This window comes from Urocampus carinirostris, chromosome 5 (assembly GCF_059441175.1).
Source record: "Urocampus carinirostris isolate Australia breed hairy pipefish chromosome 5, RoL_Ucar_1.0, whole genome shotgun sequence".
Taxonomy (NCBI): Eukaryota; Metazoa; Chordata; class Actinopteri; order Syngnathiformes; family Syngnathidae; genus Urocampus; species Urocampus carinirostris.
In genome coordinates, this window is record NC_142353.1 from 34,242,971 (window position 1) to 34,261,071 (window position 18,101).

The 18,101-nt window shown below is 38.0% G+C and overlaps 1 protein-coding gene across 1 annotated transcript; it reads left to right on the top strand.

Annotated features, from left to right (window-relative positions):
• The first annotated feature begins 35 nt into the window (after nt 1–35).
• On the top strand, nt 36–17,803 carry poli (polymerase (DNA directed) iota). The gene is made up of 10 exons (XM_088336540.1): nt 36–227; nt 603–713; nt 3,142–3,306; nt 4,073–4,210; nt 7,237–7,479; nt 9,785–9,963; nt 10,035–10,126; nt 13,621–13,754; nt 14,200–14,411; nt 16,677–17,803. The coding sequence occupies exons 1-10, from the start codon at nt 110–112 to the stop codon at nt 16,953–16,955; spliced, it is 1,671 nt and encodes a 556-aa protein (XP_088192666.1). The 5' UTR covers nt 36–109; the 3' UTR covers nt 16,956–17,803.
• Nucleotides 17,804–18,101: the final 298 nt, after the last annotated feature.

Sequence of the window (18,101 nt, forward strand, 5' to 3'; positions counted from 1 at the left end):
TGTTGTCACCGAGATGTTGATTTCTTACTTGTTGGTATTTCACCTCACTTTCGCCTCTGTGTTGTTGACATTCTGCATAAACAAGACGGATATTAATCACATTTTCTCAATGGAAAGAAGCGAGGACGAAGTGGGCGAAGGGGAAACCGATTGGAAACAACCCTTGACGGATCTGCCACGAACCTGTCGAGGTTCTGGTGAATTGAAATCACAAAAACCAGGGTTGGGTAAGGTTACTTTAACTGGATTACTTTCAATGATGACTCAAAACACGTGGTAAGCTCTCCTGGCTTTGATCTCTTTGATCTCCGGCAAAACTAACATAAAATGCGACAGAAACAAAATGAAAATAAATCCAAACAGCTTGCAACATCATTTTTGCCGTTCCATGTATTCCGTTACTCCCCAAGCCTGCACAAAATTTAGTCATTTTATTCATATTTAGTTTCTTTTGTCTTTTATTAGCATATTTGCTATTGGAGTAATCCAAAAGTAATTGAAAGTAATCCAGTTAAAGTAACCCTACCCAACCCTGACAAAAACCAACTGCTTCGAACTGATGAAATGCATAATACGTCTGTGTTTTGTTGTGATATTTTCAGGATCGAGTCTCGAAACACCTGCACGCAGAGTCATTTTGCATTTTGATCTGGATTGCTTCTATGCACAAGTGGAAATGATCAGAAACCCTGAATTAAGAGACGTCCCTCTGGGTCAGTCAACATCACAGGACTGTCTGAGAAAATTGAAATATTGTGATAAATATATTTATTTTCTCTAAGAAAGAAACCCAGGAATGTAAAATATTCTGGATTCGTTACAAAAATTCAACTGAACTATTTCAAGTCTGATTATGAAGAAAACTCAAATACCCCATCTCAAAATATTAGAATATGTAAAAGTAAACTAGTAGGCTATAAATCATACTTCGCAACATACTAAATAATGAAAGGTCAAGTCATGTTTATTTGTATAGCCCTTAATCACAAAAAGTCTCAAAGGGCTGCACAGACCACAGATTATTTCAAACCACAGACTATTATTACATCATCCCCTGATCTAAAACCGACATGAGGGCAAGAAAAAACTCAAAAACCTCAACATGAGGAAAATGAAACCTTGAGAATGGACAGCACGTGAGGTAATCCCCCTTCCAGGATGACCAGGCTGCAATGGATGTTGCAATAACAAATAATACACAGATCTTTTCAATATGAAATATAGGTTATTCATATGCTATAGAATATGCCTTGCCATATTTCAGGAGAACTGCAATAAATCAACAATGCTTGACATTTAAAAAGAATTAATTACAGACAATACATAACTTTATTATGATATTCTAATTTTCCGAGACAGTCCTGTATTTTATCTTGTAATTTACCCCTTGTAAAGTATTCTCTTCAATCTGGTATCTCTAACCAGTGCAAAGTTGTTTTCCAAGAATCTGTATTTTTATTATTATAATTGTACCGGGTAGAAACCTATGTTGGCCTGGTGAGGGATTTTCGCCACCAAGCTGTACTCGCCCAAGACGCACTACAGGAAATGGTGCCCCAATGACCTAAGTGGTTTAAGCGATCCAACCAACGAAACGTTTAGCATCACAATAAGGTACAGCATCTAATATAGTGCCTCCTAGTGGTACAGAAAACTAATTCATTAAAAAAAAAAAAAAAAAACCTTTGATTTTTACACTAAGTAAGAATACTCGACTTATCATCTCATCTCACTAGCTGCACCGCTTATCCTCATTAAGGTCGCGGGGGTGCTGGAGCCCATCCCAGCAATCATCGGGCAGTGGGCAGGGGACACCCTGAACTGGTTGCCAGCCAATCGCAGGGCACACAGGGACAGACAGCTCGCTCGCTCATTCACACCTAGGGACAATTTGGACCAGCCAATCCACCTGAAATGCATGTCTTCGGAATGTGGGAGGAAACCGGAGTGCCCGGAGGAAACCCACGCAAGCACGGGGAGAACATACAAACTCCGCACAGTAAGTCCGGTAGCTGGATTTGAACCCACACAGGAGGTTCCCAAGACCTTAGAACTGTGCCGCACACGCGCTAACCACTGCGCCGACGTGCTGTCCTACTCGACTTATCATACCACAGTTTTTTTTTCATGAGAAATCATAGATCAAGAAATTTGTATTTCTTTTACCTAGTGAAATTCCAACCAAGAAGCTGCCATTAAATTGTTTAATATTACTCACTGGGGCTTTCACAAAATGTCATGCCATATTGAATCATTTTGCTCATTTTAAGTATTATTTTCCTTACTATAAACATTTTTTAGAATCTCACATACACTTATGAGTGCCTCCAAATATCGGATCCCCTTGCAAACCTTACCCCTATTTGGAAATTACTGATCTCATTTCTTCTCATGACTTACCAAAAGCCCTAATGTTGTTCTATCTTTTGCTTTTTTATTAGATTGTTTTTGTTTTTTTTCAAGAAGACACCGCAGGGTTTTATTTCCTTATATCACTCTTAAAATATTTTTTTAAACATGTTTCTGTTATTACTGACCCAAATTTGAAAGGAATTGCTCTGTAACTTATACTGTAGTGTGAGTTTGTAAATGGTGAAATATGTGTTAATTTATGTGATTTAATAATTCACAATCAAACAATTTGTTCTAAAAATGGTTCCCACGGATCCCTTAAAAGTCTTGAAAGGCAATTAATTATTCATTCTAAAAGTAAGGCCTTAATCGTCATTGAAAATATTTATATTTGTTAGAACTAAAATGATTTAGTAAAAAGAATTTCATGTAGCAGAAGATTTCTTTGGAATTAGTAGTTATCTGCCAGTTTTGACTGAGGATCCATGATGTACTGTAAACATTTTTTTGTTTTTGTTTTCCATGTCTAAAACTTAAAAAAAAAAAACTTAATATAAACACTTGTTTAATATTGCCTCTAGTTCATGTGGTGTTTTTTGTTTTGTGTGTTTCAATTATGTTTTTTCTTGTTTTTTTTTTTTGGGTAAATTGGTCTTAAATTCAATTTCAAAAGATATTCAAAAAGTTTAAAGTCTTGATTTCTTTTGCCTTAAGCTGTAGGAACCCTGCTAAAGTTATTAAAATCTTCTCTAACGATCAATACCCACAATATATTTTCTATGTCATCAGGTATCCAGCAAAAATACATCATAGTCACATGCAACTATGTGGCGAGACGGCAAGGTGTGACAAAACTGATGTCAGTCATCGACGCCAAACAGAAATGTCCTCAACTCGTGCTGGTGAAAGGAGAGGACTTGACGCACTACAGGGAAATGTCCTACCAAGTGACAGGTAGGACTCACTTCTAAAGGGGCAGTGCATGAATAAGTGCAAATGCTACGTCAATAGGTTAATTTTAATCATTATTCTTCACCACAGACACGTTCAGCACACTACAGTCACTTTAAACGGGAGTATACTTGAACTATTCTTGCACTAAAGTCACTTTCAACTGTGTTTTATCTTATTTTTATCATATCGTCTTAACTCATCTTGAGCTAATCTTGTATTTTTATCTTTTTAATTTTGTTAATATTCTTTTATATAATATATATATATATATATATATATATATATATATATATATATATATATATATGTATGAATATATATATATGTATGTATATATATATATATATGTATATATATATGTATGAATATATATATATATATGTATATATATATATATATATATATATATATATGTATGAATATATATATATATATGTATGAATATATGTATAATATACATACATGTAGATAGTTTCTTAGTTTTATTACACTGGCAACTGTGTGGAAACCAAAGTAAGAATTTCATTGTGCAGGGAATCGTGGTTCTTTACTGTCCATATGACAATAAACACTTTGAATCTTGAATCTTAATAATAAGAAAATGTCAGTTTTCCAGGCGAGTGTTCTCTGGTAAAAAAAATAATGCGAGTTTTGACTCCTTTAGTTAATTCTTTTTGGAATTACGAAGAGCTTTTTCTAACATCCCGCAGTCCTGTATATTGTGATGTTTTGTCAATTATTTCCTATTTCTTTGCTTTCCCACAAGATCTGTTGCTGTCTTTCTGTCCATTGGTTGAAAGGCTTGGTTTTGATGAGAACTTTGCGGACATAACAGAAATGATCGAGAAACGGCTGCCACACACACCAGAGTTGTCATTTATAGGTCACGTCTACAGTACCTCAAGTAAGTTCTGGTCCAAATCAGCAAAATAACTCTAGTAATCGCTCATATTTGTTGTGTTGATATATTGACAATTTTCGGGGATAGAACCTCCATCCATCCATTATCTGTACAGCTTATCCTCAGGAGGGTTGCAGGGGTGCTGGAGCCCATCCCAGCTATCCTCGGGCAGTGGGCAGGGGACACCCTGAATTGGTTGCCAGCCAGTCGCAGGGCACACAGGGACAGACAACTCACCTGCTCATTCACACCGGCCAATTAACCTGACATCCTTGTTTTTGGAATGTGGGAGGAAACCCACGCAACCACAGGGAGAACATGCAAACTCCACACAGGAAGGTTCAATCTCATGACCTCAGAACTGTTACGCACATGCGCTAACCGCTGCACGGCCTTAATTTCCTCTATGAAAAAAAATCAGAAATGTAGGATAGAACCTGTCTGCACACATTTGGAACTTTTTATGAAGTGGCTACTTTTAATTGGTGGTTTAATTCCTTGAACAATGTGTCGCAAATTTTTGCCTGGTGTGCTCCATTTATAGTCTAATTCTTCTTATTGGTGACATTAAATTAAATGGTATTTTCAAAGAAGCATTCCATTGTTGAGGACTCCTGTGTCTTTCAGTGATCAGCAGAGTACAGAAATATTATTCCGTACCAGTAGGTGGCAGCAGATTCCTATTTTCATTGCAATGATTGACGTCAATGTTTGTAAACTTAATATCTAAATAATACTTACGACGGAATATTGTATTATGATGAGTACTTCATGTGAATCATTTTTGTAACTTATTGAAGAAATTTGGATCCTTGGTGCTTACCATTGGGTTCTAGCTTTTTTTAAGGGAAAAAAAATAATTGTAAGAATCTAAAACTAAGTGAAAAATATAGTAAAAAATCCACTTTCAATTAAGTTTTTTTATTCTTTTGTTAGAGAATTAACCAAGTGAAAATAATTTTTCAATAGAAAATTGTGTAGAAAATATGGTAAAATGAAAAACAAATATAAACTTTAAAATGAGCAAAATTGATTTCCTCAGAACAATTGTGCTCACAATCAAGTTTGTTTCTCATTTTGTTAGAGAATAAACCATGTAAAAATAATTGTTTAGTCGAAAACTGTGTAAAAAAAAAAATAAAAAAGATAAAAAAATATCTACTTTGAAATGGGCAAAATTGATCACTTGGGGACAATTGTGCTTACAATTAATGTTTTTTTATTTTGTTAAAAAATAAACCAGGTAAAAAAATAATCGTACAATAGAAAAACAAGTTAAAAAATGTAGCAAATTTTGAAAAAATGAGCAAAATGTTCTGCCCGTGAACTTTTGTTTTTCTTCAGTTTAAGTAATAACATAATTTTAAAAGAAAGTAAGTATTCATCCATACTACCCCATTAGTCGCGGCAGCCAAAAATAATGATTCCCAGACTATTTGATCACACTTCATATTGCTACATTATTGTCGTTATTGATGATTTAAAGGTCCAAATGAAAGCTATAATTTTTTTAAGTGTACTGCTGGTGATGTTAATAGTATAGTGGGATGTTTAGACTTGTTCTAGGGGATGGGCAGGGCACATGTATGATGCGGCAGGGGTAAACCAGTGAAAGCTGTCGGGCCCTGCTGTTGAACAGAAGAGTGTGTTGTGTCACCCTGACCCAAGTGACATGGCCACTTTCTTGTATCCCGTTTCATCTGGAGGGACGAAAGCATGGCCAACTTGGGTGAAGAGGTGCTTAACCTGTTAGGATGTTTGGGCATTTGGGTTGGCCATGGTCCAAAAAAATGTATGTTTTTTTCTACTTTTTCCCTTTTTAAATTTTTCTTTGTTTTTGTATGTCTTTGTCTTGCTGTCGGTCACCCCTCTCGAGGGATATGACCAGGGTAGACGGATAGAAATAGTTCTGCTGGTGATGTGTCTTGAGATATTTTCAATGAAAGTGTGTTTTGGCTCGAAATTTTTTTGAAACACTTGTATAAATTTTAAATAGAACCACCATATTTTCCGCTCTATAAGGTGCACCAGATCCTAAGGCGCATCCGCCAAAAATAGTATTTTGCCATCCATTTTTCATGAAATAGCGACTACAGTAAGAGCTACCGTGTTTATTTGTGTATAACCCTTGGGCTCTTTATACACTTACAGCATATAATAGTGAAATGATGAATCAGTTTTTAATTATCACTGGTTAAAATTGCAAAACATTGTTTACAACGAGAATCAAACCCAAATTGCGGCAGTGAGGGTTCCAACACATTAATATCACACTGACTGTGGTACAGCTAGAAAATGAAAAGGCTTTAGAGTTTATCACACTATTTTACTCACAGAGCCAGAAACACCAATTTGCTAGTCCATTCTGATAGGGTAATCAGTCTCTCTACTTGTGCGTAAACAACCTCTCGGTTTAGTATGTAAATGTATAAAAAAAAGGGCTTATATAGTATTTTGTTGAAATACTTTCTGTTTTACTTTCTGTTTGTTTCTGTCTTTAGCAATTATATTGACACACAGGTAATTGAGTGGAGATGTTTAACCTATCAGAATGCTCTAAGCAAATGAGTGTTTCTGGTAGCGTGAGTAAAAATAGTGTGATAATGAGTTAAGTGCTGATGTCTTTTTGAATGTTATCTGAACCACTGGTGGGCTAGTTGTAGAGTGTCAGCTCCATCACTGCTAAGACCAGTGTTTGAATCCTGTTGCATTGCTCTTCAAGCCAGCGATAATTATCGATTGATCAAATTGGTAAGTTTACCATAACACCTCATGAAGTAACGCACACCTATAAATACTGTATGTGTTTCCAATCTTATCCACTGTATTCTGTGGGTTATAAGCCGCACTTTCAAATCCCTTGCCAATTTTTTTTTTTGGTGCACTTTATAGTCCAGAAAATATTTTATACATGTGTATGATAAAATGTATACATAAAACTATATAGAAAAAATAAATAATTATCGTTTGTCAATTCTTCACAGCTTGAATCGGTAGGTGAATCCGCCTTAATGATTTCTGATTTCCAGATGAAGCCTTTAAGGCTACAGCCAGCGTTTACCCTGAGTTGGCATTAGGGTCTCACATTGCTGCCGAGCTGAGGGAAGCCATCCACAATCGACTGGGCCTCACCGGCTGTGCTGGTGTCGCCACCAGCAAACTGTTGGCCAAGCTGGTGTCTGGCACCTTTAAACCCAACCAGCAAACTACGTTGCTACCAGAAAATGTAAATGACATCATGGGCAGTCTAAGCAGTCTCCGTAAGATACCAGGTATGTTTTTGAAGTACAGTGGAACCTTGGTTCTCGACCATAATCCGTTCCAGAACCCTGTTCGAGAGCCGATTTGTTCAATCACCGAAATCATTTTTCCTATTAAAAATAACGTAAATCGTTTTAATCCGTTCCAACACCCTGAATGTTTACCATGAATGTTTAACATAAACATGAAGCTAATCTCCCGTACGAAAGATTACGCTAACATGAACGTGTAAAAATAAGAAAATCAGGTCGTTTACAAGTCATTTAGCACCACAAGTGGCTAGCGCTTCATTGGAAAGGGGACTCCGTTCCAACACCCTGAATTTTGGGCTCTGTTCCAACACCCTGAATGTTTACCTGAATGTTCAACGTAATCATAGAGCTAACCCAGGATAATCGTACGTTTGCGTTATCGTAATCTTCCGTACAAAAGATTACGCTAACACGAACGTGTAAGAAAAAAAAAAGATAAAGAAAATAATTATGAATAGGATTTCTTACCTTTGTGGTGGTCAGCAGAAGGCGCATGCTGTATTCCCTAGCAAGATCGGAAACTCGCACACCTCTTTCATATTTAGCTATTATGTCTTTCTTAAAGGCAATAGTTGTACAAACAACTTTTCTTTTTTCACCTGTCCTGCTTGCACCGACCCTCTTCGGAGGCATAGTTAGGGGCTAAAACACTCCGTTCACAGATATTAAAAGCGAAAGCAAAAAGAGGCAAGTGCGCACGTGATAACAGTTGGTCACGAGGGGTGGGGGCGATCTACACGATCTACACCCGTACGCCGCTCAGCATCACACTCTAGCGTACGCACTCACGCATTACCGGCTTTCGAACTCCGAATTTTTGACCGAACAGCGAAGCAAGAATTTCTCGAAATTTTTGGTCGAACACCGATTTGTTCGAACTGAGAGGCGTTCGAAAACCGAGGTTCCACTGTAAGTCATTTCTAGTGTTGCCGCCTTGAGGGTCAATTTTGTGTACAATGGTACCTCATCTTGTGAGATGAATTTTATTCCGGGAGCATGCTCGTAGCTCGAATTGCTCGTGTAACAAAATACTTTTCCCGATATGAAATAATTAAAAACTGATTGGTCCGTTCTCTGTCTTCCAAAAGTATCAATGTAAACCCAAAATAGCTATCAAACACATCTTCCTAATCACTTAAAACACATTCAACTAGTTATCAAACATAAAAAGCACTTTAATATGATAAATAATATTATATTAACCGAATAAAATGCAAATTTATCATGAGTGCCGTAATGAATGTGTGCACGTTCTGCAGCGGAAGGGGGTGTTGCTAGGAGGAGGGTCATACCTGTCAGTTAATACGTTTTACCCACAGTTTATACATTTTTTTTATCATTTCACATTGTGTACATGAATAACAATCGAGGTAACTTATCTCTATTTCGGCTCTTATCTGGATCATCTTTGTCTCTGGTAAAAGACGACAACGTCATTGTAGATTGCTAAAACGATCGCTGTATTCTACACAGTCAGTCCTGCTGTGATTAAATTGGTATCTCCTTGTGTTTGTAAGTTTTATTATCACTTAATAAGGAGGATTTTCAATCATTGATAAGGGGAGCAAATGAAGGAGGTCAACAGATATAAGATCGAAAGACTGTTGATGATACGTAAGCACTTACTGAAAACTTAAATAAAGTCACTGTAACTTTAAATGAACGTCCACGCAAAACATTTTTATAGCAAAATGTTCTAATATTTTGGCCTGTAGTAGTTTGCTTGTGCAAAATCGACAAATTGATGCTGGCAGTAAGCAGACTTGTGCGTTGAGCAGTCTCTAGTGGTAGCCTCTGGAACTGCTTGTGAACTGGAATTTCCTACATATTTCCAGCTAGATTTTTGTTACACAAAAAACATTTTCACAGCAATTTTTTAAAATATTTTGTCCTGTAGTAGTTTGAATGTGCAAAATGGACAAATTTATGCTGGCAGTAAGCAAACTTGTGCGTTGAGCAGTCTCTAGTGGTAGCCTCTGAAACTGCTCGTGAACTGGACTTTCCCACATATTTCGAGCAAGATTTTTGTTACACACAAAATATTTTCACAGCAAAATGTTTTAATATTTTGGCCTGTAGTAGTTTGCATGTGCAAAACGGACAAATTGATGCTGGTGGTGAGCAGAGTTGTGCGCTGAGCAATCTCTAGTGGTAGCCTCTGGAACTGCTCGTGAACTGTAATTTCCTACATATTTCGAGGAAGATTTTTGTTATAAAAAACTCATATACCAAAATTCTCATGTATAGAAGTGCTCATATAAAGAGGTACCGCTGTATTCTATAGGAATTGGACACCAAACGGCTAAAAGGCTCCAAGCACTGGGATTGGTGAGCGTCAGGGACTTGCAGTTCTTCCCTAAGACTGAGCTTGTAAGAGAATTCGGTTCTCAGAGCGCGGCTCGTTTGAAAAATCTATCACTAGGCGTGGATGACTCTCCCGTCAGCCCCACCGGAGCTCCACAGGTAAAGGTGCAAACATCTCGTAACCAAAAATAATCTCTGAATTGTCGATCTTAACACTCTGATCACTTAAGTCTCTCAGTGATGAAGACTCCTTTAAGAAAATGACAAGCGTGAAAGAAGTGATGGAGAAGATTCAGCAGCTCTTGGGTAGCCTGGTGGAGAGGTCAGCCTTTTTTCTCAATGTTTTGCATGAATTTGTTTTCACTTTACATTAAAATTAAGTTTATTGACTAGATCAAGAGTCAGAACCTTTTTGACCCAGAGAACCATAATACATTTAAATACCATACGTTTGAAGACAATTTCAGCAAAACCACCAGACACGCTCTCCAGACATAATCTAATTGTTCACAACATTTTATTTCACTGTGAGACTTTGGATTATTTTAAACATTTATTGAATAAAAATAATTCAAGAGCCTGTGTCCCATATTAACAAATACACCACTTTAAACTTGTCTCTCTCCCACAATTACTTCAGAGCATTGATGCTTTTTTTTTTTTTTTTTTTTTTTTTAAATAAGCAGCAAGCAGATCTCTTTTGTAAAATGTCACAAAATGCTGCAAACGAGGATACTGTCGTATTTACCTTTGGTGCAGACTGTGCTGGAAAGAAAGAAGTGTGCTGTTTGCATAGCTCTGCTCACCACCACCGCTCATCCAATTAAATTGCTCTGTGTGCCTGACTAGTGATTCTTGCAGTTTTTCTGTGGGTTTTCACCATAAAGCGTTTAAACTATGAACCTAAATTGTTTTATGAAGTTCCATATAAAAATAATTCTTTTCGCAACGTACAGCCAAAACGGGATTTGTGGGGGGTAAATCTTGACTCTAGACCAGGGGTCGGGACCCTATTGCTCGCGAGCCATATATGGCTCTTTCTACGAGTATCTGTGGCTCAGAGACAGATTTGATTGCATGCAAAATTTCTCCATCTTGTCCAAAACTTGATTCGTCTATCCTGTTAAGTTACACGCAAAGCCAAACCGAAACTTACTGTCAAACGATTACTTCGCAGTATATATATGGCACGTTTTTCACTACAATTTACAGTCAAGGTGTCACACAAAAAATGGGGAAAAAAAAACTCGTTTTAGCTGTACAACGCTAAAGAATCCTTTATATAAAAGTTCACTATGTAATCTGTGTTCAGTGTTCAGATACCTTATGATGAATCCACAGAACTGTAAATACGCCAAAACACCGGAAGAGAACTTAGTCATTTGATTGGGTGAGTGGGAGGGATGGGTGGAGCTATGCAAAAAGTACAAGCACTCCTTCCCATCTCTCGCCAAAGGTAAGCACATAAGGCTCCCTATTCTCAGAATGTTGTGACGTTTTTACAAAATAAATGCTTGCATCTGGTTTTGAAACCAATATGTATGATAAAAAAGGGTCAAAAGGAGTTTAACCGATCTTGAGTCATTGCAAGAAAGAGACAAGTTTAAAGTGGTATGTTTGTTGATTTTGGGACAGGGGCTCTGGCATTATTCTCTTTTCATAATTTTTATCAAATCATCAAAAATAAATGTGCTGAAGACTAAGCTTTTGTCTGGGGCGCGGGTTTAGCAATTTAGTAAATTTGTCTCATAATATATGGTGTGGCTCTTTCCCAAAATAAAATTAATATTTTTTGCTTTTATGGCTCTTTGAGTCAAAAAGGTTCCCGACCCCTGCTCTAGACTATAGTAAAGATTATGCTCTTTACATACTCTACCGAACTGTTCATGTTACTAGGATTTTGTCAGCTATGCGCGCACTAGACCACTCTGCGCTTGTCAGAATTGGAACGCTATAGATGAGATTTGCATGAGTATAATTTGATCTCCAAACCATATGTACTCATGATAAGAGCCATATATGGCCTGTGAGCCATAGGTTCCCGAACCCTGGACTTGATAAAAGGTCACAAAACGTTCAGCTACTCTTTTGTTAATGATCAGCATGTTAATACTATGTTGTTACTATCTTGTAATTATGTTTTTACCAGGTTTTATTTATTAGGAGTTGGCATCGACAATCTGTGTCTTGCACGTGTTCCATTAAACTTCCAGGATTTATATTTACACGAATAAACAAGAGCTGAAGAGAACAGTTCTGTTCAAGATTTTTATTACAAATAAACAAAATAAGAAACAAACAGAAAATTCTGGGCTTGTGAACAGGACAAACTCATCCCTAAACAAACACAGAAAAGTGGCTGACGACTCTTTTTATAGGAAAAAGATGTGGGATGACTATAATGAAACTGAACAAAAACATGACACTTAACTGAAATGTGATTTTCCAGTCAAAGTAATGAAGTCACATCTTCACAAGAGCTTTAAGACTGGGTACATTGAAACATCAAATTGATACAGCAAGTAAGTACTGTACTGTACTTCATTCAAATGTATGGATAAACATAAAGTGTATTTATTACACCTAAATGAATAATGTGTAATGATTACATAATAAAAGTGGAAAACTCATGGAATCATTACTACATATTCAGTGACATTTTTTGTAATCTGACAACAGGTAGTGTTTTAAATATTTAGTTAAAAATGTTTTTGAATCATTGCTTATGTCTCTAAGAACAGTGATTTATCGCACGATTTAGAAATCAAATTACCTAGAAAATCACAATAATCCATTACTGGTGAGATATTTTCAGAACCAGCGTGGGCTACATAGGTTTTCTTAGGGGGTGCCATATCTACTATATGATCTGAATTTAGCAAAAGGAACAAAGGAACTAACAATATACTGAATTGATTAGAGCAGGGGTGTCAAACTCATTTTAACTCGGGGGCCACACCATAGAACAAACATTCTGTCGGGGTCCGGACTAGTAGATTAAAGAGAAAGAAAAAGAGAGATAAAGAAATAAGAGAAAGAGGGAGGGAAAAGGAGAGAGGGCGGGAGAAAGAAAGAAAATGAGAGAGAGGGAGGGAGCGTGAGGAACAAAATATAAAAGTCGTGAGAGAGGGGGAAAAGAAAGGGAGAGGAAGAAAGAAATCCAAAGAGGGATAGAAAGACAGAAGGAGAGAAAAGAGAAAAGAAAGCGCGAAGGGTTTGAAGAGAGAAAGAGAAAAGGAAAAAAGGAAGTTAGAGCAAAAGAGGTTAAAGACACAGAGAGAGAAAGAGACAAAGAGCAACAAAGGAAGAGAAAAAGAGAGCCACAGAGAGTCAAAGAGACAGAGACAGAGTGGGAGAAAAGGGGTGGAAAAGAGAGAGAGAGAGAGAGAGAGAGAGAGAGAGAGAGAAATAAATACAAGTACAGTGTCTTTGTGAGAGGCACCTAGCTTTGGCAACATCAAGTTGACATATTTCAACCTGCAGCTTGTTTTTCTCTTGCGCTTCTCTGAGTGTTGTTTGACACCTGTGGATTAGAGGATGCATTTTTTTGTAATGCAAACAGTTTAAGATTCATTTTTAAACGTTTTTTTCACTTACCATGCTTTGAAAAACTAGCGAGACACGGAATGTTTATGCTAACAATATACGCATGAATGTGCTGACTTCCTTCTAATGCTCATACAAAGCTTCTCATTATTTGCGGCTCCAAACATGTTTCTTTTAGTTTTGGTCCAAAATGGCTTTTTCGACTATTCGGCTTGCGTGTTATACTTACCACACGTGTTTCTGAACATGAAACTTGTGTGTGGTTTCCAGAATGCGCAAAGATGGAAGGCAGCCGCAAACCTTTCGTCTCTCAGTTCGTAAATACTCGTCAAGCAACAAGTGGTGCGGTCGAGAGAGCCGCCAGTGTCCCATCGCAAATCACGTCGGACAGGAAATCACCTCAGGTAAAGGGAATCCATTTTTAAGTTACATCAAAGTGTTAGCCAAGGCACATTTAACATCTAAGTACGCATCACTCCTTGAAAATGTTAGATGAAAAAAATGTAATTTTTACATCCAGTTTCCTTTTTTGCATTTAAATGATCAAGACAGCTCATAATATAGTAGGTCTGCGACTAACGGTAATTTTATTAATCGATAAATTGTCTTTTAGACGGCTATAACTATAATGCACAAAACAAAAGAATATTCTATGAAATAAAACAATAAAAAATCCAAGTGTTTGTCAAATAGCATAACAATAAACAAAATTACATACAAATTTATACTCCGGGAAAAAACAACATCAAAGACTTGGAAGAAAATAATAAAATGAAGATCAATTTATGATCTACCATTACTTGGCAAATGTCCTTTTTCTGACTATATTTTCCTGCAAAATCTCTTTAGCCAGCAGCAACAATGCCCTGTCCCATTTACTCTCCGTGGCCATGAAGCTGTTCTTCAAAATGGTGGACACAACATCACCTTTCCACTTGACCCTCATCAACGTTTGCTTCAGCAACCTGCAGAGCCAAGCCCAGTCATCCACCACTAGCGGCTCCATCGCTTCCTTCTTCTCACCCAGCGCCTCTCCTAATCAACGTCGAGCTCAAAGTCAGGTAGCGGACTGAAATTTTACTTGCTGTTTCACGATGTAGCAGATTTTTACATAGACAAATTTAGGATCGAGCTGATGGCGAGTGTCTGGCATGTGGGTCAGAGAAAGGAAATCTAAAAAATTGAATATTATCTAAAGGGAACAGGACTTCAATTACTTCAGGATATTCATTCGTTTGGGCTTTTCTGCTAAAGTTGCCAAGCCTACATAACCGAACAGCATGAAAATTGAAACCGTCACCTTGTTGAGTTGTTTTACACCGTGTCTCGGCCAGGACACAGTGAGGATGGCAGTTGGGGTCGAACATTCTTGCAGTGTGAGACCTCGTGCCGTTATACAGACGCTCCCCTACTTACGATCGAGATAGGTTCCGGACGATCGTTCGTAAGTTGAATTTGTTCGTATGTTGCTTCACTGCTATATTTTGTATGTTTAACGTTTATATAAGTATGTTTAAGGCTTGTATAAGTATTGTTTTGGACTGAAAAATAAACATTTAATAAAATAATATGCTCTATCAAGACAAATAAAGTTAAGTTTAACTTACTTTTGGAAGATGGGCTTCAAGAGTTAGGCTAATTCCTCCTCTGCGGTAGAAAGTGGCCGAATAAAAGGAAACCAACCATTTTGTTCAACCGCATCAAGCTTTCTTATTCCACTTTCATTTCAAAAGAAGCGGCTCACCTCTTCTTTACACTCTAACCCAGGGGTGTCAAACTCATTTGAACTCGGGGGCCACACGATAGAACAAACATTCTGTCGGGGGCCGGACTTGCAGATTAAAGAGAAAGAAAAAGAGAGGTAAAGAAATAAAGAAAGAGGGAGGGAAAAGGAGAGAGGGCGGGACAAAGAGAGAGAGGGAGAGAGTGTGAGAAACAAAAGAGATAAAAAGAGAAGTCGTGAGAGAGGGGGAAAGTAAGGGAGAGGAAGAAAGAAATCCAAAGAGTAATAGAGAGACAGAAGGAGAGAAAAGAGAAAAAGCGCGAAGGGTATGAGGAGAGAATGAGAAAAGAGACAAAAGGAAAAAAGGGAGAGAGAGAGAGAGAGAGAGAGAGAGAGCGACAAAGAGAGAGAGAGAGACAAAGAGACAAAGGGACAAAGATGAGAGAGAGAGACAAAGATGAGAGAGAGAGACAAAGATGAGAGAGAGAGAGAGACGAAGATGAGAGAAAGAGAGAGAGAGAGAGAGAGAGAGACAAAGAGACAAAGGGACAAAGATGAGAGAGAGAGACAAAGATGAGAGAGAGAGAGAGAGAGAGACGAAGATGAGAGAAAGAGAGACAAAGATGAGAGAGAGAGAGAGAGAGAGAGAGAGAGAAATACAAGTACAGTGTCTTTGTTCGAGGCACCTGGCTTTGGCAACATCAAGTGGACATATTTCAACATGCAGCGTGTTTTTCTCTTGCGCTTCTCTGAGTGTTGTCTCGCGGGCCGGATCCAATCCCTTAGCGGGCCTGATCTGGCCCGCGGGCCGCCTCTTTGACACCTGTGCTCTAACCCAACCATGTTAAACGGATGCACAAGATATTGAACTATGAAAATGTCAAAGTTCTTAGCGTGCTGGAGATACAGTACAATATGTTTACACACGAACTGGGGCTGTGACAGGAAGAGGAAGCCGGTGGATGCCGGGTGAGCTCTCACAGCGTCACACGCCGGTAGCGGCGGAAAGAAGTATTACTGTCCTGTACTCGGAAAAAGATGCACAATACAAAATATAACTTACAAACATTTTTTGGGAGATGTCGAAAATTATCCGGACATTGCTGTATTTACTGGTTTTCGTAACTCGAATGTTCGTAAGTAGGAGAGCGTCCGTAACGATCTTTCAATTGTATGGTTACTCGCTTTGTTCGCTCCGGGGGACAAAAAAGAGAGAGCAAATCCTGTCCATGGTTCCCTTTTAAAGAGCCAGTGATGTGACTTTACAAATCACAACCTTTTGTGTGTCATTCGTACCGCTGATAGTCTAGTGATAAAGTGACTGCGCCCTCACTGCTGCAATCCGGGTTTGATTCCCGTTCCAAATAATCTTTTGTGGTTTTAATCATTCGACAGATAACTGTACTGCTGTTATACACGGGAACTCTTACTGTAGGCTCAATTTCATGCGCCCCATAGTCCGGTGCGCCTTATGTATGACATTATATGACACATTTTTGGGGGGTGCGTCCTATTATCCAGTGCACCCTTCAGTGCGGAAAATACAGTAATTGCCTAATTCTACTCTGTAGTGGTGTTACAATCACATTTTCCTCTTTTGTAGATTGACTTTAAGAGTGGAAGTGGTGCAAACGATCTTCACTCCCTCAACATGAAAACTCCACACAATGCTGCAAAGAACCCGACCATCCGCCATGCAACTTCGCCCCAGGCTGGACCGACAGAAAGTGCTGCCTCTGTCCCTGTAGAGTCGCCCCACCCGGCGTCAATGTCCCACAGCAGCACATCCTCGAACCGCAGTGAGGGCAACATCACTTCAACATATCCATTGCCTCCAAATGTGGACCTCGAAGTTTTTTCCCAACTGCCGGCCAACCTTTAGACAGAACTGATAAGAGAATGGGAGCAGCGTAGCCCAGTTTTGAAGATTCCTGCTGTTTCCCAGAAACTCAAGAAAGAAGCCAAAGACAAGAAAATCACTGGGAGGAGGAGCCAGGCCAACAGTCTGCTGGATTATTTTAAACCTGTTTAGGAAAGCTCCAAAATCAGAGAAAATGGACTTTGCCCTGTCAAGAAAATAGACTGTGTTCCACCAAATAAGCTTTATACATGTATATAGATGTCACAAAAAGGCACATTTATCTAAATGATTATCTTCATTATTTATGTCCTTGGCACAAAAAGACTTCAAGACAGCATCGGGTCACTACGATTTGTTAAATGAAAGTCCTCAAATCCCTTTGACATTGTCTCTGGCAAAACAATCACATCAATCCATTTTTTTTCCTTAATGAAGTGAGTTGGCTTACTTCACCATCGTTCCTTGATAAAAAGCTGCTGCATTTTTTTATTTCATGAGGTTGTTGATAAATGTGCTGGAACGTGTATATTATTTACCCCTTATTTAGATGTTGGCTTTTATTTTTATTATATATTAAACTTACTGTAGTGTGAGGACAAATTATCCTCAAATGTCCTCTAACAACACAGCACAGTTGAGTCAAGTTTAATGTGCCTTTTTATGCGTCAGCTTAGGTTCATGTGAGGCATTCTGTCCCAAATTCCTTTCGCATTGTTTTCTGTTATCAACGGGCAAGTCAGAAAACACTTATCCTTGTGGGTTCTTGTTAGGTTTGCTATAATGCACAGTTTTCACAATTTGTAAATAAATACAATGTTGCACAGTTTTCACAATTTATAAATAAATACAAATAGTACGTTTGAAATAAATTTACACTGATGTATTTTGTATGAAGAAATCGCTGTTTATAGAGGAATTCATTTTCGTCTTCTGACTGAAACATTACTGTCTGCCGGGTAAATACTCATTTTTGTTCTAACTGATGAATTAATTGTATTTTGAATATATTTCTTTGCAGGTTGGCTGAATATCAAGCGTTCAGTTTTCCATCCTCCCCCCTCTACACCCCTTGTTTTTCGCAGAAAATACTGGTGCCACCCAAGTAGCTCCACCCTAAAATCACATGTAGAAGCGGTTTTGGTAAATAGTCCACGACTGAGAAATGAG

Coding starts and splice junctions, on each gene's coding strand:
- poli (XM_088336540.1), top strand. CDS start 110: ATGGAAAGAAGCGAGGACGAAGTGGGCGAAGGGGAAACCGATTGGAAA. Junction 714..3,141: donor ATTAAGAGACGTCCCTCTGG/GTCAGTCAACAT, acceptor CTATGTCATCAG/GTATCCAGCAAAAATACATC. Junction 3,307..4,072: donor AATGTCCTACCAAGTGACAG/GTAGGACTCACT, acceptor CTTTCCCACAAG/ATCTGTTGCTGTCTTTCTGT.